The following is a 27177-nucleotide window of genomic DNA, read 5'->3' as shown; positions in this document are numbered from 1 at the left end:
AAAAAAAATGGCTGATCTTAATGCAATAGTTTCATTGCCCATTATTAGCAACCATTTATCCAATGTTCCAAAGGCACATTCTGTTTACTAAGCTGGTATGGTTTTAAAAGGCTAACTAAGAAAACATTGGAGAACCCTTTTGCAATTGTAATCTGAAAACTGAAAACAATGCAACTGATCTCAGCTGGTATTCTGTCTATAATGGAGTGGAATGGAAAGTGACCCCAAACTTTCTGTAGTGTATTTTCACCTCAGATTGTAGGCCTATTTGTATTTCCAGCCAATATTTATGAAAAACCCCATGAGACCAGAAATGAATGAAAACCTAGATGTTGTGAATTACTAGATGTTGTGACTTTTGTAGGCTATTTGTTTAGGTGCAAACGATGACTGTAGACCTAGAAAGAAAAATGAAATGCCATGGGGAAATCACATTATTAACAGGCTACAGCAGTAATGCAATAGCACACAGTGTAACAAAAACACAAGGATACATTGATACAATGATTTACAGTGATAAAACCTTATAGTTTCTCAGAGGGAAACTGAATTTTCAATGAGTATGTGAACCCGTTACAATGTATCTGTACGTAAAAATGTGGTATTTTTCCATTTTTACCCACAATGCTCGCTTGCCGAGAGGGAGGAAGTGGAGCGCGCTGACGCTAAAACACAGGGGCAGTCCGCTGAAACTGGATAACAGCTCGAGCGCTTGAGGAGTGCAGACGGAAGAGAAGAGGAGCCACGGCAACATTGTAACATGAAGGAGAGACGAAGAAACAAGACGACGTCAAAACGACCGAAATCCGCAAGAAAAATGGCAACACTGTGTCCAGATCTACATACAGAATATTTGAGACGAGTTATGGTAAGGTTTTAATGAGACCATAATGTCCCCATGTTGAGTTGAGGTGTACTTTTACGTTAGTCCGTTCCAATATGGAGGAAAAAGAGGGTTGAGCCGCCTGTTGTAAAAATGGCCATGGTGGATGCCTAGCCTACATGGAAAGACAAACAAGTTCCGTAAAATCGCATTTCTAGAGGTAAATTCGATATAAAATTTGCTCACGTGTCGTTTTTCCGGCGAATGTTAGGTATAGGTGTAGGTAAGAACGAAAATTTCTTATTTAAACTCGTGTATTACCTAATGGTGGCTTACTACGCATTTAAAATGTGCTTTGTCCTTGAAGGGGCAAATGTCCTTGTTATGGCTCTCGCTTAAAAATGTTCTAAATGACCAAAACGCTTTTCAGATTTGTGTTTGTGCATTAGACTTCCATACATATCATGGTCAGGGTCGAGATTCTACGGATTTCTAAACACATTTTAGCACTATGTTTTGCATATAGGCTACTTATATTTAAAAGAGCCATAATTTAAAACAGAATAGGAAGAATGTCTTATTGGAATAAAGTTACAGTTACAATGTAGCAAAAACAATGATGGAAGACATGATAGAAGCCTACATATTTAGTTTAGACTTAAACACTTTTATTTATTTTTGCTGTTATGCAAGCCCTGTTTTTGAATTAAAAATTAAAGACATATTTTCAAAATGTGTAGGTCCTTAAGGTTCTTGAAAGATTATGTTATTGCTGTAGGATGTACAATGTTTAGAGAAACATTTCTACAGTATTTGTCGAAGTTTATAAATAGGGTGTTGGCCTTTAACTCTTTGTGGTAAGGGTTGGAAAAAGAATATAAAATTTTACAGAAAACAACTTTTCAACTTAAAATGTTATGTAGGGGGACATTTGATTTTTAGACCAAGTTTGTGAAGCTCATGCACTTTGTCAGGTATGTCAAAATGAGTATTGATGCAAAAAACTACACATTTAGCCTTGTGATATAAAATATATTCAAATTCAAGGTCATATAATGCTACTAGGTTATAATAGTTTTTTTTTTCTTAGTTCTTAAGCAAGCACTTCATTGCTTGCACTGTTTCATGACCAGTGTTATATATTTAGTCTGTATTGATTTTTAAATCCTTACATTAAGCTCATTTTGAAGACGACATTTTGTGGGTTTCCAGTGTCCTCCATTTGATGTAATTCTCTCAGCCTGAAACATTTCATAATAAAAGCAAAGCATAATCCTCATGTTAAGTGTGTATATATATAATTTTTTTATTGATTCAGAGTCATTGTCATTACAATCCTGGTTTATTTTTGGGGAAATAAAATAAATTTATGTGAAAAGCCACAATAGTCATTATGTTCTAAAGAAGTTGGCAGAGGTTGATGTTATAAGCGTGCAATTAAAATGTAACATGAAAGAGCACAGATATAGTTATATTCAGAAGAGGTTAAGTTTAACTTAAATGGGTTTACAATAACTTGCATGCTCTCAAAAACAAAGAAAGGTGTACTACAATTGATTTAATTAAGCTTAATATTCTCTTTTCAGGATCCATCATGAAGCAGTGAATTATTGAAAACTCAATGAAAGACAACAAGTCAAGGTAATGTGAAATTTAATTTTGGAGTCCTGTAGGTTGTAAATGAATTATTAATAAATGAATATGCTCTGCATCCTGTACATAACCAGTAGGGTGTGCTGTAATTCATGTTGCTTGACCTGTACGTAATTGCGGTTTGAGTCATTACTATTTTATGTTTTCTTTAGAGGAGCTTTGCCTGGGCAGGGAGTTTCCAGTGCTGGACCGTAGTAACAATTGTAAGTATTGTAGAGGTAGTCTCAAATGCCTAATGACCAATTAATAAAAGATGTGCATGCCTTAATGACATGGTTCTACTTGTAAATGTAAGCATTTCTTAAATTAAGGGAAAGCTATATTATTATCTGCAACAGCTGTGCTTTGTTAATATGGATTTTTATAAAAGAGAATTGCATTGTTTGATGTGACTCCAAGAGGATTGGATTGGCCAATGTTGCCTTTTCTTTGTGTATTGACTAAGACTTTCTGATACTACTGGAATAATGTTCTTTGGAAGGACGCTGTTATTATACTATATTATTTGAAATGCTTGTGTTTCTGTGTTCAAAAACGTACTTACGTAAATTACACCAACATTTTCCTCAATTGAATAGCCAAATATCATATCTTAATAGCCCAATTGCAACAAGCGAGTATTACTATGCTGCCAGTTCTCAGTTACGCAGACATGTATTTGTGATGACAAAATTAAAATAAGTTCATTTGTATCAAAAACAATACATATGAAATAATCACATAATGTTTTATACCATATTCTCTAATGTGTAAATATCTTACAGAAATGCTATTGACCATTTTAGGATGGCGTTCACTTACCTATTAGCATACCTAAGCTCCACCCACAGAAGCAAAGGATATGGCCGGTTGCCTTTTTGACCTGAATGTTGAACTTCAGAAGTAATCTTAATTACTTCCACATAACCGTTTTTTGAACACATTAATTGAAATAAACTCACGTATGGGCCAGACATAAGGAAAACATACAAAAGAAGCAGTTGCAAGAATGCCCATTATACTCCATTATATTTTAAAAACCCTCTGCATTTTACATAATTACATTCACGACTAATGTCGGTGAACTGAATGCTGTACATTGATTAACAGTCCTAAAATATGTCTCATTTCACATTCTGCCACACTTGATATTTTTAGTGCACATGTGTTCACATTTACAACTATGGCAATGTGCAGCACACCACCAGTATTCAGATGGTGTGCCCATAATGAGAAGATGGAGTGTGAAATGTTGGACATGGTGTCTGCCATCTAGGTTAGATAGTGGAAGGAGAGGAAGCAGCTATGTTTTTTTTTTTTTTTTTTTTTTTTTAATCTACAGCAGTCTGTTGTACATTGTCCCCGGAGCAACTTGGGGTTAAGTGCCTTGCTCAAGGGCACAACGGTGGAAGTTGGGAATTGAACCCACAACTTTCAGGCTACTGCACGCTAGCCTGTCTCCTTAACCACTACACTACCACCGCCCCTAGTAAGTGCATAGTGTTCAAACTTGACTTCAATGAAGTACACTGATGTAAGTGTCTGGAATGAGACCTAGCTTGTTGCATTACATATCGTTTGAGCATCAGATTTTGGCATTGGAAATGGTCAACTGAATTGGCGTCAAATACAGGAAGCATTAGACTTATGGTCTACTCTTCCTTTAGAGGAAAAAGTTCACTGACATTTCTTGCCTTTACTAAAAAAAGGGCTCTGGGCCAACTCTCAATAGCCCTCTGAGTCTGTAAATGTACCATTTAACCGATACAGGAGGAAAAATGCCACTGCACACATTTGGATACACCGAACCAATCAGCGCAATGACATGGCCTACTGTGAATCCTGTAGGGACAACAGTCAAAACATCCTTCTTGACGAATGCTAATTGCTGTTTTCTGTCTTTTTTTTTTTTTTAGTGAAAGCGCTAGAAATATATTGTAGAACAGATGTGATTGCGACATCTGAACGTCTAGCTTCTCAAGCAACAAGCTTTTTGCTGCAAATAAAATCAACTAAAGCGTGCTCAGGTCACGTGAATGAATAGGCTCATCTATCCATTGTTTAGTATGCCTGGATGATTTAATCGGTTGGCTGATTCTCATACGGGCATAGAGGCTTGTCAATGGAGCAATGCCAGATCGAATTTCTCGGCCTCAATTTTTGTGATCGGGATTAAAATCGGGCTGGCTTCTGGGCTACAATTTCCCCCCACTTTATTTACTAACCGGTCATAGGGGGGAGGGTCTGCAGTCAGTCTTGTGATTTGTGAATTGACTGGTTTCTGTTGTATAATATATTTTGATGGCTAAATGACCTCTTTAAGAAAAGTTATTGGCCTTTAAGAGTCAAGGTGCTGCAAATTTCAAAGGAAGACTGAATGATGTCACAAAACGTTTAGAGAGCTGGAAGTGGTACTAAATGAAGTGGTACTAAATTTTAAAGGTGTACGATGTAGTGCCATCTAATGGTGCGGTTGCATATTGCAATCAACTTGCTACTTCTATTTTGCTAAGTGCATAGGAGGAGCTACTGTAGCCTACAGCGCACTACACATTACTAATACCAAAGTCCTTTTAGGCAAGTCCCTCCACTCGGCGGCCATATTGCAACGCTTTTTGGGCACTTATCGACATCTATTTGCGCGACACACCAACTTCGCTCCAGCTGCGAGATCACAACACATGATTGGCACGATGTATTCACAATATACCACATGATTGGCACAATGTATTCACATGTCAACTTTTGGCGGTGGAACTGCCATCTTTGCGTTACAAAGTACTAACCCCATACATTTCTATGGGAGATTCTTTGAGTGCTGTGTCTCCTCATTAGAAAGTCTCTGCTAATACTACCGGTAATATTTTTTGGAACTTGGACTTTTTTCAACAACTCTACAGAATTAGTTTTATCGGCGCTGAGACATTTTGTAAAACTCCAACACTTGAAATGCAGTAGTAGGCAAACTGGCCTCAAACTAAACTAAAGTATTCTCCTTAAAAAATGTTATGTCAATCGATAGAAATGGTGTTCTGAAATGAGGGCTTTCATAATTATCTTTGTGAAATTGAGTGTGTACTAGATATAGTCTCAAGGGAAAATAAAAATTGTACCATCCTAGTTAGTGTTCAGAGGTCCCATATAGCTGTAAGCCAAAGGTGACAATTGTTTAGTTGGGTTATATTTTCATGAGACTTGTGACTTGAAATGCATGACATGCCAAACCACAACCACGTTGTTTTTTTTATTATAATTTGAAAGGTACCTAAATTTATTTGTTACTCTATAGATAGTCTACAAAGATATCACATCTAATTTGCTCTCATTTGCAGACATTTTGTAGCCTAGTATGATGTTTTTCTTAAACATCACATTATGTTTCCAAACATGGTAATATAGAAGAATGACTCTGAGTTACATGGACAATGCATTCTCAACAAGTTCCACATGTTTGTCTTTTGAAGACAATTGAAATCAAGTTATTAGACCAACAAATGAATGTTATTTTCGTTTACTGAAAATAGCACCCAGAAGTATAACTAACAATGGAGAAGTATTTATTTCAACTGCATTTCTCCTCAGGTTAACAACTTGATTGCTTTTGTGACCGAAAATGTCACAAGGTTTACAAAAAAGTTCATTAGTAAAATTATCCCAGTCGCTACCTTAATGACTTGCTGAAACATGCACACACACATTTCTAACGTTTCACTATCTGTTTGCAGAGCCAGTATGTGAACTGCAAGGCTTCAGCAGGAATCCAGAAAAACCTGAAGACTACTCTGTAAGTCTATTCCCTTCGTAAACATTTCATACATGTTACTGCAAATGTCTGTCATTTTGGCACTGCCCTTCAGAGCATAGTGTTGCATTGTTGATTTTGTTTTAACATTCAAAGGTTGTCTTTGGTCATTACATTAATTGCCACAGGATATGTTTTATGATGCCCCCTTCCCACTCTGACATATAGCTATGTACACTTTGATTAGAAAGCACTTACATGGACTGAATACATAGTATTCAAGTATTTCTGATTATTGACTGTGAATAGCCTGCCACTGTGATGGCCACTTAGTATGAATACATTTATCGCACAAATTAAATGAAGATTAAAATTCTCATCTCACTTTTGAATTCTATTTTTGTTTGCACCCTCATCAGACCACACACACTCGCCCCCCCACCCACACACACACACACACACACACACACACACACACACACATACACCCACCCACCCACACACGTGTTCAGACACATTGTGTGTATATACTCTACTCTTCTTCTTGGACATGGGGTCTTTGCATAGGGATGCCATGAAAACATATTCAAGCCAACCAAACTCCCTTTGGATATCTAAGGCTCGATTTAATATTTTATATCCCAATACAGTTAGATTGCCCTGTTTTTAATATTAATATAAAATAAGAAGTCTTTTAATCAAATAATCCCTTTCAACCACCACTGTATCTCGGGGAAACAATCTTTAGTTTGACTTCAGTTAAAAATGAAGCAACTTATTGATAATATACAAGATCAATATTCTGACAGTTGGGCTATGGACTTGAATAGGATTTATAGATAACCGAACCCGACTTGTATGTAGTAGTAGTAGTGTGTTATGTAGTAGTGTGTTATGACTAATTAACATCACCTGATGCTGGGACATTACCTTATTACAAGAAACTCATAGGGGATGTGTATGGGGCTCTAAGACTATCTAATAGGCATCAATTAGGGAGTTTTTTTGGGGTTAAATTTTTATTTTTCAGTTACATGAACATCAATATTCTTCACAAAACTTTAGGCAAAACTTATGATGTTTTGAAAAACCTGGTTTTCACAAAGACAGACATTTGTTGTCACATGTGTTGTCACTTACATTTGTTGTTTGTTTGGTTGAGACGATTAGGCTTCTGCATGTCCACATTATCCTTTGTGAAGACCTAGTAGCTTTATGATACCATGTCACTGGTGACAACTTGTTTAAGTTTTTGGTATGAAATTGCAAAAAAGTTGCCTTAAGTAACAATTGGCTTTTATTTTCAAACCCTGGCCATAATTTGACAACCAAAAAAAGCTATTTCCATTGCTGTTTTCTGATTGAATCGGCTCCAAAAATGTGGATCATTATAAATTAAATAATAACTAAGTATGGCCACTTTATAAACAAAATTCCTTCATACATCCCATAATGACAAAAACGGTTGATAAAGCACTTCACAGATTGTGGACATTTGTGGACAGATAAAAATGGTTTACATTGGTGTATTTTGATGCTATCTACAGCTGAATTTAGAAAAATAATATATTTTAAGCTGTTTTGCAGATGTTTTCACTCAGCATTTCACATTACACAAGATGCTGTAAAATAGTGTGAAGAGACCTGTAAAATAGAAGAACTGACTTTGTTTACGTAAATAGGTAGCTATGTTGCTTTGGTCCCCAGTCTTTCTTTGTAAGCAGTGCTATACTAGTTTGTTACTATGGTCACTTTGTTCGTCATTTACTATGATGAACCGATTGTTTGAGAAATCAGATTTGATGCAGTTTGTTTCTAAACTTCCGCAGTTGTTGTTTTGTAATGGTGACGTGTAACATAGCGATCTTATCCTGGTTAGCTTATTCAGTATTTGTTACCAGGTAGTTGTTGTTTATGGTTCTATTTCTAAGTTTGTGCTATGCTAAGACTTGCTTGCTTATTTTTAGCTTGGCTAGTTTGTTTTGGGAGAAAATGTCTGGATAGGCTGTTGCAATTAAGATAGCATGACATGTTAAACTTGCTTTCAAATGCAATTTGGGGTTTACATCTCTTTCCTTTTCTTTTTAATTCCATTAAGACCCCATACAACTGGAGATTCACGAGGAGACGGAAGGAGAAGGAGGCGAATATTATTTTTTCCCTTTTTCCTTTTCTTATCTTTTGTGCTGATTGCAATTTGGAATGTCAGATGTTTTGCTTTTGCTTGTAATTGTTGATGTGGCTGCATCAATAATGTGATTTTAAAATGGAGTTGAACTGTCCTTTTGCTGTGATTGAGTTTTAATTTGATTTATTTAAAACGTTCAGTGTCTTCTCATTCAAGGAAAGTAAATGTTATGTATAATTTCAAATTCGAATGTAATTTTGATAAATAAAATAGTAAATTATTGAAGAATCTTGCCTTTCTGTCCTTGGTTAGTTACATTGAACAAAATGTAGTTTTTAAACTTGGGTAAACTGGCCTTTGGTTTAGTGTAGAGGTCAACAGCGATGCTATTTCCTAAATGCTATGTACAATCTTCAACACCCACAAGACTTGATTTTCTTAATGTAGGAACAAACTGGGCTTTCACTACTTACCTACGCAAAGATATAATGACCTTCGCCTAGCCTAAATGGGTCATGGACAAAATAATTTACATTTAATTTTCATTTCAAATTAAATTTACATTACATTTCGTTTAATTTTTTTCACAGGTTAAAGTTCGGAAACTTAATTTAAGATATTCACTGGTTAGGTGCTCTAGCTACCCTCTTTTTAGATTTGAATTTCTGCATCAGTTTCGCATTTAAGCGGAAATGGGTTCTTTTTCACTTCTTCGACATACCGTGTTGCGAAGAATATCTGTTTAAATTACTTTTAGGCTGCAGGTTTTATTCTTTAGTTGGATATTATTCAAAACGCATAACCATAATAAGAAAGCCCACACCACTCCAATTGAATCCCATTATATATATATATATTTTTATTTTTTTTCCCCCTTTTTGCTTTTATTTCTCACACCATTACTTAAACAAGAGTTTGGTGTGATGTAATTGTTTTTTATAAAATGGTGTCCAAGTCACCCCTAACACCATAAAATGGCTCCTGTTGTCTCATTTCCTGTCTGAACAGGAAGTGTTGGCTGAGAAAATAAAATCTCCTCTGCAGTTCTTTAACTATAACCCTACTATCTGACTCAGGAAATAGTTTTAATTGAAGGGATATTCAGCTATCTGAATATTTACATAGTTTCTTATGAAACATAATATTTGAGTTACATTTTTTGTTCAAAATAAAAAGGGGTGGGTCTTTAGTATATCACCTGAGTGCTGGGTAAATGGAAAGAACGTCAATCAAAGGCTAAGCTTTCAGAGCTGGGAAGGAGCTCTAGATGGCGGATGAGCCTTGGGAAGTGGAACACGTCGAGAGTCTGCAGGCTTTTGGCTGGCTCTCTAACTTTGATTGGCTCTTCGTGTCGCTTTTTTGACATTTAACAAAATATATACATGTGATCTGTATGAAGTTATTAATATTTTCCGAGTAAATTCCGTTTATGTCGTCGAGAACACCAGCGCTGTAGTGTGAATGCGCGAGTCGTTGTTTTCCCTGCCTTGCTCTGGCAGCCATGGCGCTCCTCCATTTTTAGTGCGCTTCGCTAGTTACCTCAGAGTCTCGACCCCGCTATTCTGAAGTCTTGTCTGGACAGTATTAGTACAATTCGTTTACAAAATAGTCTAAAATATTTTAAACAGTGTATTTTTGCATTTCGGAGACGTAAAGAATATAACGTCGATTTTTGCTGGCACGAATGTAACTTATTACAGTGGATGGTTTATCCTCCGGTGTCTTTGAATGGAAATAGGTAGGTTACTTTGTATCTTTTTTATTTTTTAACAGTTTCACTTTTTAAACCAGCTTCTATCAGTCCTTTGTGTGGTGACGCAGTTCGAATTTATGTATGTGGCCCAGTACATGGATCACTTTGAAATGGAATCAACACATGGTTATTCAGTATCGATTAGTATTGAGCAGGTATCATACAGCTATCGATACATGATGCTCTGTTTTTGATTGTTATATTTCATTTTTTAAATGTCCGGTTGTAGGCTAATACAGCCCACGTCTGTCGCAACGCCGAGGCTTTTGCTGTCCTTTTAGCAAAAGCAGGCTGGTGGAGCATGTGTGATAGTTCACCCTTCTTTCAACTTTTGACAGTAAATACCTGGACATAGCATCGTCATACCAAAACTTTTCAAGTAACAACGATGATGAAGAATAAGTCTAAAAAACAGGAGGATGAAGGATCAACCCAAAGCAATGCTTCCAGGTACGATCTCATGTATTTTACCCCTTTTTGGCATGTGTTGTGATTGTAAAGTCTGACAAGCATGGTTGATCACCTGTGTATGTATTTAAATGGCAATTTCAAGGATTTTTACTTGCCTGGGATCATTGACCTTGAGGTTGCTAAATAGCCACACCCTAATTTTGCCAGCATTTGAACAACTTATGACTTGACCATTGAGGCCCATGTAAGACATCCGAACTCAAATGCATAGCAATCGGATGTGTTCGATTCAGTTTTGGATAATCTAGTGGCATGGTTCAGTATTTTTTTTGTTCCTTCGTGACAGTGTAAAATGACCTTGTCTGATTAGTGTGCTGCATTGCACCATTTTACATGCAACGTTAATGCCCTTTTTAACAACATTTCATGCTTAATTGACATGTGTTCTAGAAATACATAGCTGTAATTGTTACAATGCATCATTGGTTTTGTTACCTGAAGAAATGCCACGTAGGGAACATACTCTAAAACATCTGTACATAATATTTAATGGTACATTTTGGTTTACAAAATAGTCGTTATTTACTATATGTCATTTGAAGCATTAATGACATCAATCTATTCATATTTATCACATGGTTAACCCTCAAAATCCTCTCAGTGTTGACATTTAAATACTGATGTTGAAGTGTTTTTTTTTTTTAGGTGGCATTGCTGGCATTGCTTAATTTGGGCCTAAATGCATTGCAAGAACTCAGTTTTTATTATTTGTAAACAGTGCTGTTTTACTTTGTCTGTAACAAAACAATTGCCCCATACCTGTCATTGCTGGAATTAATGTGTATTAATGTGCTTATATCTAAGGTAAATTGCTGTTTCTGAGTTATATTCTGATCATATTTCATGTGCCCTTAGTCAACATCATTAAAGGTCCCAAAGGGGCCATACATGGGAAATGATTTACATATTTGACATTTCACACTCTAAATGATTTTGTAGTGGTCTGGTTACCACATTCTTCACCTGAAACACGTATGTTGTGCAACTTAAACTTCAGTTTATCAAGCCAATTCACAGACTTGATTAAATTCTGACTAAAGGGTTTTTATGTTGCCTTTGTGCTTTTGTTTGTTTTGAACACTGATGCTGCATTCTACAGGTTAACATGTAAATATTGACAAGATATGCATACATGCAATGCATTGATTAAGCCCAGTCATTTAAAAAGTATTCATTTTTGCTAACCATTATGTAGTTAGAATGTGCCAATTGAATGAATATCAGATCTCTTAGTGCATAGATAGACATATTAAGTTGCATTTTAAATAGTAGTAAAATGATATGTAGAGCAGACTTCAGCTACACTGTGAACATAATATTCACATTAATGATTTTGAGCAATATGGCACTTTATAGCTCCAGTATATAGCCTATGGTCACAGTGTATTCATTCTTGTTGCAAGTTAGCATTGTCATTATTTCAGTTATTTCACTTGACAGGTGCAATACTCTGTTTTGTAGGTTATAGGGATGTTTTACAGTATTGTGGCTTTGTCTGTAATCATGGACATCTTGGGTTTTTAGCATTAGCTTATCACAAGGATGAAACAGTTGTAGCAGGAACTTTGTTTGGGAAATCAAAACATGGTAAGTTGTACACATAACCACTCTGTGCTAACCACACTTACCTCCCAGAAGGCTTTGCACTATGTTGTGTTCTTTTCAATAAACACTCAAAAATGGCCGTTGTTCTGAACCTAGGACTTTTATTTTGTAATGTGTGATAAATTCTAATCAGCTGGCAAATGCAACACTACACACAGTCATGCTGAGGACATACAGAGGTCTGCTCAGTATCCATTTAAACATTTTGTTCATCTTAATGTTGTGTTGATGTATATAGTATCAACATATTTATAATCCTGATTGAATTGGGATGACCTGAGAACTGTCCTCAGCCTCTGACATGATGACATGCTTCCATTGCCACTGATTGAGATATCTGCTATGTGAAATGGTCTAGTCATTTGTTATGGACCACACCAAATAACTCTCCTGCCATAGCATACAAGGTCTTACACAGGCACCTGCAAGACTTCAATCCCAATTTGTGATCAGTCATAGCTGCCCCTTGTCAGTCTAGGTGCTAAATGACTCGAAGTCCTTTATTCATTATATTAATTTCAAAGCAGGGCAATGTAACACTTTTGTAAGTGACTCCACTGAGCATGCAATGTTTTTTTGCAAGGCTTTGTATAACCAAGAGCTGTTGGATCTGATGTGTAATATGTAGCATCTTCACCAGCAGGTGATTGATGGCTAGAACAGGATGCCGGATAACTTTGTATATACCTAGTTGTCCAATATACAGTGTGTTTTGGCTATATCGGGATGTTGATGTTGTACGTGTCAAACTTGGTTCCTGAGTCGTCAAAGTCAGACTTTTTGCTGTGTTTGTATGGAACCCACAAATTATGGACCTTGAGTTGCATTAGACCCTTAAATTGGTACAATAATTGGCTAGCCATAGGATAGGAATATTACCACATGAATGTTGACAACTTTTCACCTGTCAGCTTGAGCGAAATAGGTTCTGTGACTGTATTAGGAAAACAATTTGGAAATCTGAAGACATGACATCAGTATTAGAACAATACATGCATTATATTGGGATATTCATTCTGGGACGTGAGGTGCATTGGTATTTGAACTGTAAGGAATATTTGTTTTATTTATTTTACTTTTGAACAATACAATAACAACATACAATAACAATTGTATCATGTTCACTGCTTTGAAGTCTTCCCACAGTTCTAAAAGTGCATTTGATGAGTTTAATCATTATCATCACCTTTGTCAGTGATAAGTCACATGATTGGCACTATTGTTTAATGTAGACTTGAAACATCCTCTATGCCTGGTGCTGCCCAATTAAGAACACCTATTTGTTTTGAACACTCAATGTAGTAAGGGTTAATATTTAAATTGTTTCTTGTGTAAAAGACGTTTGAGCTTGTCTGTTTATTATTTACTTAAAACCAGCATGCTCTTGTTATTAATAATGCCTTATTTGCAGATATCATCCATTTACTAGTTGTAGTTTCCACCCCTGATGTGGTGTTTATGCTGAGTATGTGGCAGCCATTTTATAAGCACATTCATCCAAAATTGGATCAGAAATGCTTAAGGCGTGTACACATGTTAACTTTGGACCAGTTGAACACTTCAAATAGCCATCACCTTTCTACCAGATCCCCCCCACATATTCTCAGGGTTTATTAGTTTCAATCAGATGTGTGATTTGCTTCATTAAAAAGCTGAAAGTCCACCACAGTGTCACAAAATGGCTCTTGCTTTGTGCTGCATAGGCTGTGTGACTTGGTGCAATACAGATAGAGTCCCTAGAACTACAGGAAGGTAAAGCAGGAAGTGATTCGGAGGTCAGAGACGCTTGCAGCGAATTTTGATTGGACATTCCCTGCATGGCAACCCAGTGGCCTATAGTAATTCAGCAGCGGGTTGAGTCCCGCCTCTGTCTGTAGCCAGCAAGACGGAAGGGGAGAGGCAGCCCTCCCCACTTGCTTTGTCAGCAGCAGCCAGGCACAGCAGACACCCAGGCACAGCAGACGATTGTTTTTGCTTTGTGAATCGCACAAAAATCAGAGCGTTTCCTAAAGGGTTCTTTTTGACATATTCAGGATTAACTTTTAAATATTGTATTTAACACCATTTGTATCCTTTTCCCCATGAATTATATATACTATAAGTATACTATTGCAGTTGATTAAAATGTTGGTTTGATTTAAATTTGAGACTTTTGGAAATGGATATGTTGGAGAGGGAGAGAGAGAGTGTGTATGCGCATGTGTACATATATGTGTGTATATGACTAGAGGATGTATTCTTCTCACCATGTAAGGTAATCTAAGAGGGGTCTATTTTAAGTCACGGTAATGCTGAGTGAGAAACGAAAGAAAATGGGAAGTATTTCACCCTGCGGCGAAGTGAAGGTGCTGTGCGATCCCCCAAACAGTTGAGACAAGTGCCAGACTAAATATGGCTCACTCTCATTTCTCCTTTGTTCTCCTACCACCAATAGAATCTGTCCCGTAAATCACCTGTCCTCTCCATAGCATAAAGGCTGGTGAGACTGCCCAAGAATTAATTACATCTATAATCGAGTATAAGTGTAATGAAAAATAAAGTCTGCGTGACAGAAAATGCATTCTGCAGATGCATTCAACAGATTTGCTGACATACAATGCATTTGCAACATAGATGTACTCTAATTGTATGTATAATGCCGCCACAGGATTTTTTTTTATATTGTCCATTTATGCAATGACATTATGTTTGTGCCCATAGAGGCATGTGTGACCCTAAAAAGCAAAATATCTACACTTAATCATAGAGACATTCTCACCAGTAGTTACTCTCGCCTAAAGGTCAGTTAGACGATTGGGTCATGGCAGAGTGCTCTGGTGTCGGGTGACGTAAGTTGCTCCTGTATTGCTATGGTGTATGCGTATTCTCGGCGGGTGATGGTGGCAGTGGTGTATATTTAAAGCTTTAAGAGGATTGTGTGTCCTTGACAGAAACAGTTGCACTCTTGGCCCTGTGGCCGTGTGAATAAATCATTATGTAATGAGACTTCTGTCACAGTTCCCTTGAATCTTGTTGAAGTTTTCAGTTATTTGCTTGTGTCACTTATCATGCAGATCATACTGTTCTGCATTTGCATCACTGGAGAGCAGTTATGTAATCTAGACATATTTGGAAACGAATGAAGCCTGCTGTGGATGGAGAGTAGCGCTCAGATAACAGAAGTTCTTTTCCAAATAACAGTTTTAAGACAAGCAGGCACTGACAATCTCAGTCAAACACAGAGGAGCTCCTCCCAGTCCATTAGCTGTGGAAAATGTGAAGTAAACACCTCCCCCTCCCCCCCCCCCCCATCCACCCCTTTTTCTTGATGTTGTAGCAACTCTGCCTCCGAGGAGTCCAACCACTCGGCCTCGGAGTCAGGCAGCCAGTCGGAAAGTGAGCAGGGCAGTGAGCATCGGAGTGAGCGTGGCAGCGATCGGGCCCGCTCGCGACGCTCCGAGTCCAACAGCACCTCCGACTCAGACAGCCACTCGGCCTCCGGGAGCGAGTCCACCGGGTCCAAGTCACAGAATGCCTCAGGGGAGGCCAAAAACAAGCCTGTACGGAAAAAAGACAAGTTGGCCGATGTGAAAAAGGTATAATGTAGAGCAGTGGTTTTCAACCTGGGGGTCGCAACATAATTTCTGGGGTTCACCAGATTGTGTGATTTAAAAAAAAAAAAAAAATCTACATTAAACCATCACTTTTCCTCTGTTTTGTTTAATATCCATTACCATTTCTAATACACACTCATGAACAGCATCATCACACCAGTCTGTACAGTGGCAGTCTGGTCTTAACTAAGTGCCAGCTAATTGGCAATAGTAATATTGCAGTCTTCCTGTAATAATTGTATGTGATGATCGTATAATCTCCCATAGTTGTGTTGTATTATTAGCTATGCATTGTTAATGGTCAGGAATGGCTGTAAACATGAAAATGTTGTTCTACGTATTCGTAACAACTGTGATGGTAGCGTCACTCCAGCTCAAGTAAAACTGGGGAGAAAAAAGAGCAGGGAGCCCGCAGGTGGAGGGTGGGATGGGCGGGGGGTCGCAAACACACCTGATTATTAGAGGGCCACGACTCAAGAAAGGTTGACAACCACTGCAGTATAGAAAGAGAGTACCCCCTCCAATCATTGTTTTTGTTACTGTGAAAGCATGAAAATGTCACCCATCAGTCACTGAGCCATTTTGAACTGGCGGCCATGTAGTGACAAGGGAGTAAGGCCATTTTTGCAGTACTGCTGTGATGTCTCACAATGAAAGATGAGTCGGGTATTCTGCCAAACTGTTGTTTTTCCTCAACATTTAATGGGCCTTGATTGAATCTTATGTTTATCCAGTTGTGTAGTGTTTATGATTCTATCTATTTCTATCAAGGGTAGTTCAGTTTTTCCAGGTTGAAAGAAAGGGCAAGTAGTGGTGAGTGTGTCATTAAACCACTCTTTAATCTCACTTCCTCACCATGGGCGTTTAAAAGGCCTTTTGTGCCTCTCCCTTCTGAAAATGGGTGATTGTGTAAGAGCTTTACTTAATATTTATCAAAGAATGGGGCAGTTTCGGCCATCAATATGGCTTTAAATTACTTACAAATGCAGAGCTCTCATGCTGATGAATGAAGGGATATAAATAAAAGAAGTGTTTTCCTGTTACAAAGGGTTTTTTTTCCTGGCCCCTGTCGCCTTAGAACCCAGAGCCCCCTAGAGCCAATACTATCAAGCCTCATGAGAAATGCTTTATTATGTTGGCCCTATGAGATTAAAATTGATTTAAATTCAAGAGAGGAAAAAAAGCAGAAGGGGAAAAAAAACCAAGTGTATTTCTAAAAATAATGACATATAGGGTTATAGGAAGTTCATCAGATCTCAAAGTGATCCTCATATCCTCTGTGTATGGCCTTAGATGTGGGAGGAGCATCCAGATGTGTATGGGGTCCGGAGATCTAGCCGCAGTAGACAAGAGCCCTCACGTTTGAACATAGGGGCAGAGGTGAGGTGTTATTGTCATTATTCCTTTGTTTTGTATTATTCATGTCTGCTGTTAGACACTGTGACTCAACCCTGTCTGTGGCCATTTAGGGGTTATTATACACACAAAGATTGATGATAAATTATATAGTTCGAACCTGGCTTCCTTTGGGAATCAGATTTTTTTAGCACTGTTGATCAATAGAGAACAAATTAGACATTATTTATACCAGAATTAAAAAAAAATGGTATGAGGTAATTTTGCACTGTATTTTTGATACAGAAGCGCCACCTGGTGGTAGAATAAGCTGATCAGTTTCTCAACTGACTTGCACACTCTAGTGGTACTCTGGTCATACATCACAACATAAATCCTCAGGCTCTCTGGGGAACTTATTTGGTTATTATTATTAATTTTCAGGGTAGCAGTGATTCAGAAAGTGAAGGTGTTAAAAGAAAAGGACATCAACAGAAAAAGAAAAAGTAAGTGAATTATTGACTGGGTGTTGTGATACTTACGATCACACGGTTATTTGTTTAGATGAACTGCCATGTTCACTTGGTATCCCAATATTATTTTGGGATATAATGTAATATAATGGTATCAAACATATTTAATCTACATAAAATGTCAATATTATCTAGTCTAATTTGGTAAGTAAGATAACAGAATTCAGTAAACTGATTCTAGTGGATTAAATGTAAGATCTCCATGTAATGACATCTTTATAATTATGTGTCTTTTAACGTCAGCATGTTCAAACAATAGTTATAGTTAAGATATAATAAATAGATTATATGATCTGCATTGTTAATCACACTTTATGTGTAGCCATGGTTAATTACAGCTACCAAGTTCAAATGAAAGATTCTTAAATTAACACGCTAATGTTTTAGGTAAATTAACGTATTTGCCGTCTACCCCAGAGTTAGATAAGATAATCCATACACTTCTCTTCACTGTGAGTGCAATAGCCCAGTCTGCCACCGTCGGCCTAGCTTAGCATAATTCACTGGAAGTGGGATACACACTAGTTAGCCTATAGCTAAAAGGGGAAAGTGTTTCTTTTACTGTCTATCCATCAATTCCTCTTTATTATGTTTAATGACCAGAATAGTCAAAAGAACACTTCGTTTAGCTTTCTGTAGTTCTTATCAGCAGTGATGCAGCCTGTATGGTTGAACCACTATTTAACTTCTCTATGGAATTGATAGCGATCACTGAGAGACAAGTTAACCTTTCTGAGTGAAGTCTATCTCTGATCCTTTTTGTTGAGGCCAGGGTGTTTGAGTTTATCCACAAAAGGCTGGTGTGGACGTAGGGTTCTGTTTTAGCCGAGCAGTAGCAAAATTGAGCTGTTCAATCACAACACAATGTCATGTCATGTCATCAGTGGGAGGTGTGAAATGTTCCTGCTCTGTCAAAATAAGTCACAGTCACAACAGCTCTTTGTGGATGAGACAAGACACTTCTACTCACTCTAGTCATTTTGTGGGGCAGAAGGTTGAGCCATTATAGACCCCCAGAAGGTGAACCTGTGGTATCTCTGTGTTGAAAGAAATTCTGATGATGATGATGTGTGGATGATGAAGATTATGATGATGATGAGGAGGATGAGGAGGAGGCCAGCAGTACAGAAAGTGAGCAGGAAGAGAATAAAGTTAGATCCAGACGACTTCCTGCCCGAAGGTAAGAGGTGTAGCGAAGTGTGGCCTTCAGACAGCTCCTGCCATGAGCTTGTGTGGTCAATATGGTTGTGGCTGTCCTGGTGTTTCCCCTATTCAATCTCAAAGCCTGATCATTTTGGTATTGGATTGATATTAGGAAATCGCCAAAGTGTGTGGATTTACCTGCTTTAAGCAAAGGGGTCAAATTGGGAAGGGAAGGAGTGGTAACCCACCAACAGTGGTGGTCATTTGAAAATGAAAAGAAGACAAAAATGGCACAAATCAGCCAACTTGAATTGATCTGAAACCTCCAAATTCCCACTCTAACCCCTGCCTCTAACATTTTGCCATTTTCAAATATTGTGTGGTGTTTCCTATTGTATGCTCTAACATCCAATATTTGAGATGAATGATTGGTTACTAAAATTCTGACTGTTCAAGTCGTAAATTGATTAAAATTCCTATGTTTGGCATGATCATGTAAAATAAAGGAAGCTGGAAGCTGTCCTAAGGCCATCGGCACATGACCGTTCGCTACACATTGGTAGAGCAAGGTAGCACAGCTAGATGGCGTGAATGTGTGCACGGTCCAGTTGGTGTGTGTGTGTGTGTGTGTGTGTGTGTGTGTGTGTGTCTGTGTGTGTATGTGCGCTTCACCTGTCACTCAGACCTCAGACCAAACCCAGCTCAGCTAAGAAACAGCAGACTCAAAAGGGACGCAAGCAAAGGAAGCAAGAAACCTCAGATGACGACGATGATGATGATGAGGATGATGAGGATGATGATGATGACGATGAGGAGGACACCCCAAAGAGACAGACCCGCAGGAGGGCAGCTACTAAAGTCAGGTACAGTGCTTACTGTGGTTTCTCTAGACCGCACATATGGTAGTGACCTGATCTGATGTGTTCCCAAATGAAGTAGCGCTTCGTGTGTAGATGTAGAAGATGGGAGTGCAGGCACACAAGAAGTACACATTACTTATCTAATTGTTTTCTGTCTAGTCTTTAGCCTGAAAATGACAACCTGTTTTTCAAAATATTTTTTTTTTTATTTTTTGAAGTTTGGAGTATGTTGAACGTTGATCTGCTCTAGTGGGGTGAGGGTGGTGGTGATGGGTCCATTTTGGGGCAGTTACAGTCTTATCACTTTGGGACATCTGCCTTCTGTACCCTCAGTTATAAGGAAGACCAAAATGATTTTGAGACCGACTCAGATGACCTGATCGAGATGGCAGGGGAGGGGGCCGAGGAGCAGCAGGATGACGACAGTGAGACCATCGAGAAGGTCATGGACACTAGAACAGGGAAGAAAGGAGGTCAGTCAGCGTCCCTTACTCAACCATAAACTTTTCTAACTGTATGTGTCATAGGTGCTCTTTATCAATGGTAATGAATGGTTTATGCTAAATAAGAGTACTGAGAATACAGAGTTTATACTAAATATTTATCCATTAGTTCAACCTTTCAATCAGTGTCATATTCTCAAATTTATGTTTCATTACTTGCATGGACAAAATAAAACCAATAAACATTGTTTTATGGAGTCTTACCTATGTTAATGGTTGTTATAAACAAAAATAAACCCTAATGAAGATCTTCTGTGTGTTTAGCCACTGGGGCGTCCACAACTCTGTATGCTGTAGAAGAGAATGGGGACCCGGGGGCAGACTTTGACCCAGAGAAAGATGAGGGGGAGACACAGTTCCTGATCAAGTGGAAAGGCTGGTCCTACATTCATAATACCTGGGAGAGTGTGGACACCCTCACCCAGCAGAAGGTCAAGGGCCTGAAGAAGCTGGAGAACTTCAAGAAGAAGAATGATGAGCTCCAGTATTGGTAAGGAACTTTAAAATAAATATTCTAAAATTGAATAGTTTTACTTGTCTGACCGTGAAGGTGTCAGAGAATTTCATTTACACATCAGTTGTTAATATGAACAAAGACTATCTGAATTTGAACTGAACGGTTATGGATACTGTTACAGATCAATGTTTCCTTTAGTTGTCTCTATTTGGTATTGCTTCAAGATAAGTGTTAATAGACTGATCGTTCATGTAGGTTGAAAAAAGCTTCTCCAGAAGATTTGGAGTACTACAACTGTCAGCAAGAGCTCACCACAGACCTAAACAAACAGTTCCATTTTGTGGAGAGAGTGATTGGTAAGAGCGATCATAGCATACTGTTATGCTTTCCTTTGATATATCTCTACACTTTGAGTTGTGTGTTGGGATGTTGTTGTTGTTGTTGTTGTTGTTGTTGAAATAGCTTTGTTTTTTTCTTCCCTGAACAGCTGTCAAAACAGGGAAAACACAAGGACCTTCAGACTTTCCCTGTAAGTCTATTTTGACATACAGCATGAACAATCCATTATACTCTGTCATAAACATCACTGATTTAAAATGATACATGAATGTATATAATACATGAATTATAACATAGCATCATATAATGTCTGCTCTCTCAATTGTATACCAGCGCACAAGACCACGTCCAACGAACCAGAGTACCTGTGCAAGTGGATGGGTCTACCTTACTCTGAGTGCAGCTGGGAGGATGGAGCCCTGGTGGGCAAGAAGTTCCAGCACTGCATCGACAGCTTCATCAGCAGGAACAGCTGCAAAACCATCCCCTCCAAAGACTGCAAGGTAGGTTAATAGGGCCCTGGGAGTAGTAACTTGGCGATATTGCCAGTACTAAACGCTTTTTTCCCAACTGGAACGGGTCTATCGGTTCTTCCACCGACGGCTCCTCCATCTTGGGTTTCGATTTGAACCTTTTTCTTGTCAAGAAGCTAGACAGGCAAATGGATGTTAGTGACATCTAGTGGACCAGTGTTAATTTCGTCAGACGAGACGAGAGGAAACGAGTCGTCAACTACCTTTTTTTTTCATGACTAAGACGAGACGATGACGAGACGGCAGTAATGTCCTGAAACACTGACTAAGACTATCTTAAGATGCATTATTGTTGACGAAAAAAGACGAGACTAAAATGTTTTGCATGAAATAAAAACTAAGATAAAATCTCCCTTCATGTTCGTCTACAAAATGAGAAGACAGAATATCTAGCTGTTATGTTTTTTAAAATATTCCGAATGAGTTTATACGCAACAGCTTTCCTGGAGGCTAGTCGTGCTGCTGCTGCAACCCTGTGGCTGCAACACCTAAAACTACATGGAACAAGAACACGAGATTTCTGCCAGAGTTAGCAAGCTAACTACCTAAGCTTTATGCCACAATGCTACATACCCAGAAGTTGAAGCTTCTCTCATACAAATTAACATCCCCCAGAATGTCTATACGAAAATGTTCAGCATGTAATGTCAACTATTCATCTAGTTAGACTGATGATGCAAAGTTTGCTAGCAAGTAAGCTAATATGGAAAGTTCGCTAGCAAGTTAGCTATGGCTAAGATGGAGAGTCTGTTTGGGGAATGTGTTGTGTTTAGATATCGCCATCGCCATCTAGTATGGAGTAAAACATTAATAGTTTGGCCTACAACAGTGTTTCTCAAACTCTTTCAGTTTCAGGACCACTTAAATAACCCTAGCTAAAAAAACTATACTAGACTTCAACAGTGGCCTATAATTAGTCTACACAATAGGCCTACTCACTGAACCACCTTGCTTATTGTCTTTGCACTTTGCTTATTGTGTCAGAGGATTCATACTGTATGATTTAAATTGGCATATCTTACATAGACAGTGTTGCAGAACTGTTTGGATTTAGATACAAGTTATATTGCAAACAACTCATCTATATTATATTTTACCACGCCTGCTCTGTGGACCACTTGGGATAGCTTGCAGACCACCAATGATCCCGGACCACACTTTGAGAAACACTGGTCTCTGAATATGACAGTGGTCCAGTCAAATCTTTACTGTCTATGGTCAAATCCCAGCCGAGCTATAACTGTAGCTCGACTTACCTGTGCATGTAAACATACTGACTGACAAAAAATCAGAATGAGTAATTATAACAGACGAGTAGCCCTGTGGACACACAATGTTGTTAATCAGAAATAATTTGTTATAAAAACAGACTAAAATGTGTTGACTAAAACTGACTAAGACTAAGATACCTTTAGTTTTCTTTTGACTAAAACTAGACTAAAATGACGAGACTTTTAGTCCTAACTAAAACTTGACTAACAAAAATGATATTTGAATGACTAAATATGACAAAGACTAAAAAGGACATTTCGTCACAAGACTAAGACTAAGACTAAATTAAAAATAGGTGATAAAATTAACACTATAGTGGACAAACTAATGGGCTGCTTGTCAAATTAAAACATTAGTTAGGCTATCATAAAAAAGTTGCATTGTTTGTGTGATAAAATGTAATTAAGTAGTCCCCAACAATGTAACTATAATCTGATTACACTTTTATTTGTAATCTGGGCTGATTATAGTGAGATTTTTGTAATCTGATTACGTAATCCAGATCACATGTAATCCATTGCTACCCATTATGTTTCTACTGTCAGTCAAACATCAAGTCATTTTTTCCTCCCGTCTCATTTCTAGGTATTGAAGCAGAGGCCTCGTTTTGTGCCACTAAAGAAGCAGCCTTCTTACATTGGCAGTGAGACCCTGGAGCTGAGGGACTACCAGCTGGATGGTGTGAACTGGCTGGCGCACTCCTGGTGCAGGTACCAGAACACACATCTCAGAATTTACAGTGCAGTTTTTTTTATTGTGAAATGGAACAGCTTTATATCACAAGCTTCTTAACCACTTGAGTGTCTGTCTGACACTTCATGACGTTTGAGTGCTTCACATAAAGATAAATGCATGTCAAGCTGCATATGCCTTTAATGTCCGTTAAAACATGTAGATTATAACAACAATAACCTCTGGAGGTATTAACAGCGCCGCTGTGTGCTCCCTTCCTCTTCTCCCCCCTCTGCCCACTGTGTCCTTGAAGGTGTAACAGTGTTATATTAGCAGACGAGATGGGCCTGGGGAAGACCATACAGACCATCTCCTTCCTGTCGTACCTGTTCCACCAGCATCAGCTCTACGGGCCCTTCCTCCTGGTGGTGCCCCTGTCCACGCTCACTTCCTGGCAGAGGGAGTTCGACACGTGGGCCCCAGACATGAACGTGGTGGTGTACCTGGGTGACGTCATGAGCAGGAAATCGGTATGGTTTGCAACATGGTGAAGGGCCCTGTTATCTGAGTAGGAAATGTCTACCTGTTTTCTTTTTGGTTTTCATGTGCAACCAGAGATCATTGTGACTCATATTTTTGTAGATCCGTGACTATGAGTGGATTCACCAGCAAACAAAAAGAATCAAGTTTAATGCACTTTTGACAACATATGAAATTCTACTGAAAGACAAGGTAAGTGGCTGAGTATATATATAGAATGTGGAGATTAATCGATATGTTTAGAATGTTCTCAAACATTTGACAAATGACAAATGTTCTCAAATAACTGTCTAGACGTAGTCACAAGAGTACTTAGAATACTTAATCTTATGCTCACAGCTCATGTCATGTCTTGGTTTTGCTTCATTCGCATGTGCAGAGCATTTTGGGGAACATCAACTGGGCCTTCCTGGGCGTGGATGAGGCCCACCGTCTGAAGAACGACGACTCACTGCTCTACAAAACGTTGATCGACTTCCGCTCAAACCACCGGCTGCTCATCACGGGCACTCCGCTCCAGAACTCCCTTAAAGAGCTGTGGTCCCTGCTGCACTTCCTCATGCCAGACAAGTACGTAGTGCAGCACACTTGTATCTCTCTCTGTCTAGCCTGCTTCTTAAGCAGTAGATTGAGCCTGGAGAGAGCCATAGAGACCAGAGTGCCTCTCTTCCTACCCTGGTTTTCAAACTCACTACTTTGTTTCACTTTGTGAAGAGAGTCTGGGTACTCACAATTGGGAAATGTTTCCAAACATCATAATGGGTGTAGACTTTGCGTTAACTATAAAATCATTGGTCCAGCCTAATCAGTCACATTGATCAGGCATTCCTAACGTTACTTACTACTTCACCTAACCTTTACAAATTGATGGTAAACCTCATCAGCAGTCAGGAAACAATGTATTTACCTTTGCTGTATAAATTTACACCTTCTTCCGACTGCAATTTTTTTATGTTTGCAGGCGTTGCTACTACACTCTACCTCAGCCACTTTCAGTTTCGAAACTAACATCATCCTCTCTTGTCGCTGATTGGCCCTCTACCCTGGTGACTGAGGGAAACGTAAACGCATTGTGAGCAGCCAGACTAGTATCTCAGTGAAATGAAAATGAGCACCAATACATACACATCTTAGTTATGTATTAATAGATAACATGTGTCCCCTCATCATCATCATCAGCATCATCTTGTGGGAATTATCTTAGTCACACAATGAAGACAAAGAGTTACAAAGCACCCTTGACAGGAAGTAAAATTATTCTGAGAAAATAACCCAAAACAAAAGAAGATTACAAAAACACATGTCCCACAATTATTGCCACTCCTGAATTTGATACATTGCAAAACCTCCCTTTGCCAATAAAACAGCGCTTAGTCTTCTCCTTGGACTTGCCATAATGTTGGAGAATACAAAGCAAGGGATTTGAAACCATTCTTCTTTACAGGATCCCTCATATTCCTAGGTCCTTTCTTGTGTATTCTCGTCAAATCACTTCACTGGTTTTCTATTTTATTTCTTCTCAAGAAATACAAATATTTGTTTCTTTACGATGCATTGTTTTGCCCACAGATTAAATTTGGCTGGATTTTTCCTCATTGTTTTCATTTTGATTAATGGCCAAATTATTGTTTTTATACCTCTTTTTACCTCTCAAATTTACCAGAGGTGCAAATAAACATGGAGGACGCTGTAACTTCAAAGTTGCTCAAACGGTAATATAGTGGCTAGACTAGAATAAGAGAATAACAACAAGAACCTTGTGTGGTATTCTGAGAATGGTCTGAGGGTAGGGTGATTTGTTAAATGAGTGTCATTGAGCGCTTAACCCTCTGGGGATTTTAATCCTAGGTGTGCAGTGATGTGTGGTAATCCCTCGGGTCTTTCCCCCTCTGGTAGGTTTGAGTCCTGGGAGGATTTCGAGGATGAGCACGGGAAAGGGAGAGACAATGGCTACCAGAGCCTGCACAAAGTCCTGGAGCCCTTCCTGCTCAGGCGTGTCAAGAAGGATGTGGAGAAATCCCTCCCCGCCAAGGTGGAGCAAATCCTCCGGGTCGACATGTCTGCCCAACAGAAGCAGTACTATAAGTGAGTCATTCCACTGGAGGATCCCATCTGTCTGTCTCAATCTCTCTCTCTCTCTCTCTCTCTGTGTGTGTGTGTGTGTGTGTGTGTATTGATGTGTGACTTGACTGCCTGTGCACCTGTCTATGAATGGTATTACTCTAGCCCATGTTTGTCCATGTGCTTTTTGTCAGCTATCAGTTGTCAGTTTTTTTATTCCCTTCTCTGTTGCTACTTGTCAGCCTTTGTATTTGTTTATGTGGGTATGGAACAATTAAGCTAGATATGAGATATGGTTGTTGTATATTCTAAAAAGGATAGTTCCGGTCCTTGATTATGATTGGCTAAATCGTGGTCAATGCCAGTGTAAAATCCAGCACAAACATAGACCTTGACCGTATTTCGTTCTATATTACTGTGTTACCATAACTTGATACAACAAGTTAAAGTAGCTGCATTTCGACGTTGTTTGGTAACCATTCAGATAGTGGAAATATATTTCTTTGCAGAAGAATTATTATCTATGAATAAATCGTTACATTTCTCATTGCTGTGCCTTTTATTTTACGAAATCTTGTCAGATATATGTAGTAACCGTTTTAGAAAAGCAATAAGCCACTCGAGTCTGTAGGTTACACTGATTTCAGAACAGCTAAGGGGGGGGTTTTAGGCACTGCTAGCATCGTGCCTAACAACGCCCCTTAGCTGTTCTGAAATCAGTGTAACCTATGGCTTTGTGGGGCTTATTGCTTAATGATACTGTGAGGACTAATTCTTCTACAGCATTTTCTGAAGTGCTTTGTTTATATCTGCCTTTTCCTCCTCCCAGGTGGATTCTTACTAGGAACTTCAGGGCCCTCTCTAAAGGCAACAGAGGCAGCTCCTCTGGCTTCCTGAACATCGTCATGGAACTGAAGAAGTGCTGTAATCATGGTTTCCTCATCAAGCATCCTGACGACATCGAGGAGGAGTCACATGAGCATTTGAAGGTACAGAGAAGTGAAGTGAGGAACTGCATCCTCTGCAAGGTTAAGGAACCATGACAGTGGAATAGCTGTTTTTTGTGCAGTGCAAAGATCACAAATGCCTTTTACAACGGTCACAAAGGCCCTGCCAGGCCTATGAACATGAATCAGCTACAGGAGTTTTTTTGAACAACTAAGCAAATTATACCAATAATTA

General features: G+C 38.6%; 1 protein-coding gene and 1 long non-coding RNA gene across 6 annotated transcripts in view; both read left to right on the top strand.

Annotated features, from left to right (window-relative positions):
* The first annotated feature begins 654 nt into the window (after nucleotides 1-654).
* On the top strand, nucleotides 655-8610 carry LOC125303203. The gene is made up of 5 exons (XR_007195028.1): nucleotides 655-868; nucleotides 2410-2464; nucleotides 2629-2679; nucleotides 6181-6239; nucleotides 8296-8610. It is a non-coding gene; the product is annotated as an uncharacterized LOC125303203 (long non-coding RNA).
* A 635-nt stretch (nucleotides 8611-9245) lies between these two features.
* The window catches only part of chd2 (chromodomain helicase DNA binding protein 2), a 32261-nt gene continuing 14329 nt past the window's right edge, over nucleotides 9246-27177 (top strand). Inside the window, exons 1-18 of one of the 5 annotated variants that reach the window (XM_048256795.1) lie at nucleotides 9246-10063; nucleotides 10417-10528; nucleotides 15471-15693; nucleotides 17041-17127; nucleotides 17527-17588; nucleotides 19442-19621; nucleotides 19952-20091; nucleotides 20386-20611; nucleotides 20834-20934; nucleotides 21066-21107; nucleotides 21251-21420; nucleotides 23308-23432; nucleotides 23708-23924; nucleotides 24037-24126; nucleotides 24314-24504; nucleotides 24896-25006; nucleotides 25831-26019; nucleotides 26825-26984. In XM_048256795.1, the coding sequence (XP_048112752.1) occupies nucleotides 10467-10528; nucleotides 15471-15693; nucleotides 17041-17127; nucleotides 17527-17588; nucleotides 19442-19621; nucleotides 19952-20091; nucleotides 20386-20611; nucleotides 20834-20934; nucleotides 21066-21107; nucleotides 21251-21420; nucleotides 23308-23432; nucleotides 23708-23924; nucleotides 24037-24126; nucleotides 24314-24504; nucleotides 24896-25006; nucleotides 25831-26019; nucleotides 26825-26984 (2376 nt within the window). In that variant the 5' untranslated portion in view covers nucleotides 9246-10063; nucleotides 10417-10466. Of the gene's footprint in view, nucleotides 10529-15470; nucleotides 15730-17040; nucleotides 17128-17526; nucleotides 17589-19441; nucleotides 19622-19951; nucleotides 20092-20385; nucleotides 20612-20833; nucleotides 20935-21065; nucleotides 21108-21250; nucleotides 21421-23307; nucleotides 23433-23707; nucleotides 23925-24036; nucleotides 24127-24313; nucleotides 24505-24895; nucleotides 25007-25830; nucleotides 26020-26824; nucleotides 26985-27177 lie in introns of all 5 variants that reach the window. The other 4 variants (XM_048256792.1, XM_048256794.1, XM_048256793.1 and 1 more) reach the window with 4 other exon arrangements.

The sequence above is a fragment of the Alosa alosa genome, chromosome 11, assembly GCF_017589495.1.
Source record: "Alosa alosa isolate M-15738 ecotype Scorff River chromosome 11, AALO_Geno_1.1, whole genome shotgun sequence".
NCBI classification, from domain to species: domain Eukaryota; kingdom Metazoa; phylum Chordata; class Actinopteri; order Clupeiformes; family Clupeidae; genus Alosa; species Alosa alosa.
The sequence above is the reverse complement of the archived record's forward strand: the minus strand, read 5'-3'. Positions and strand labels throughout refer to the sequence as shown.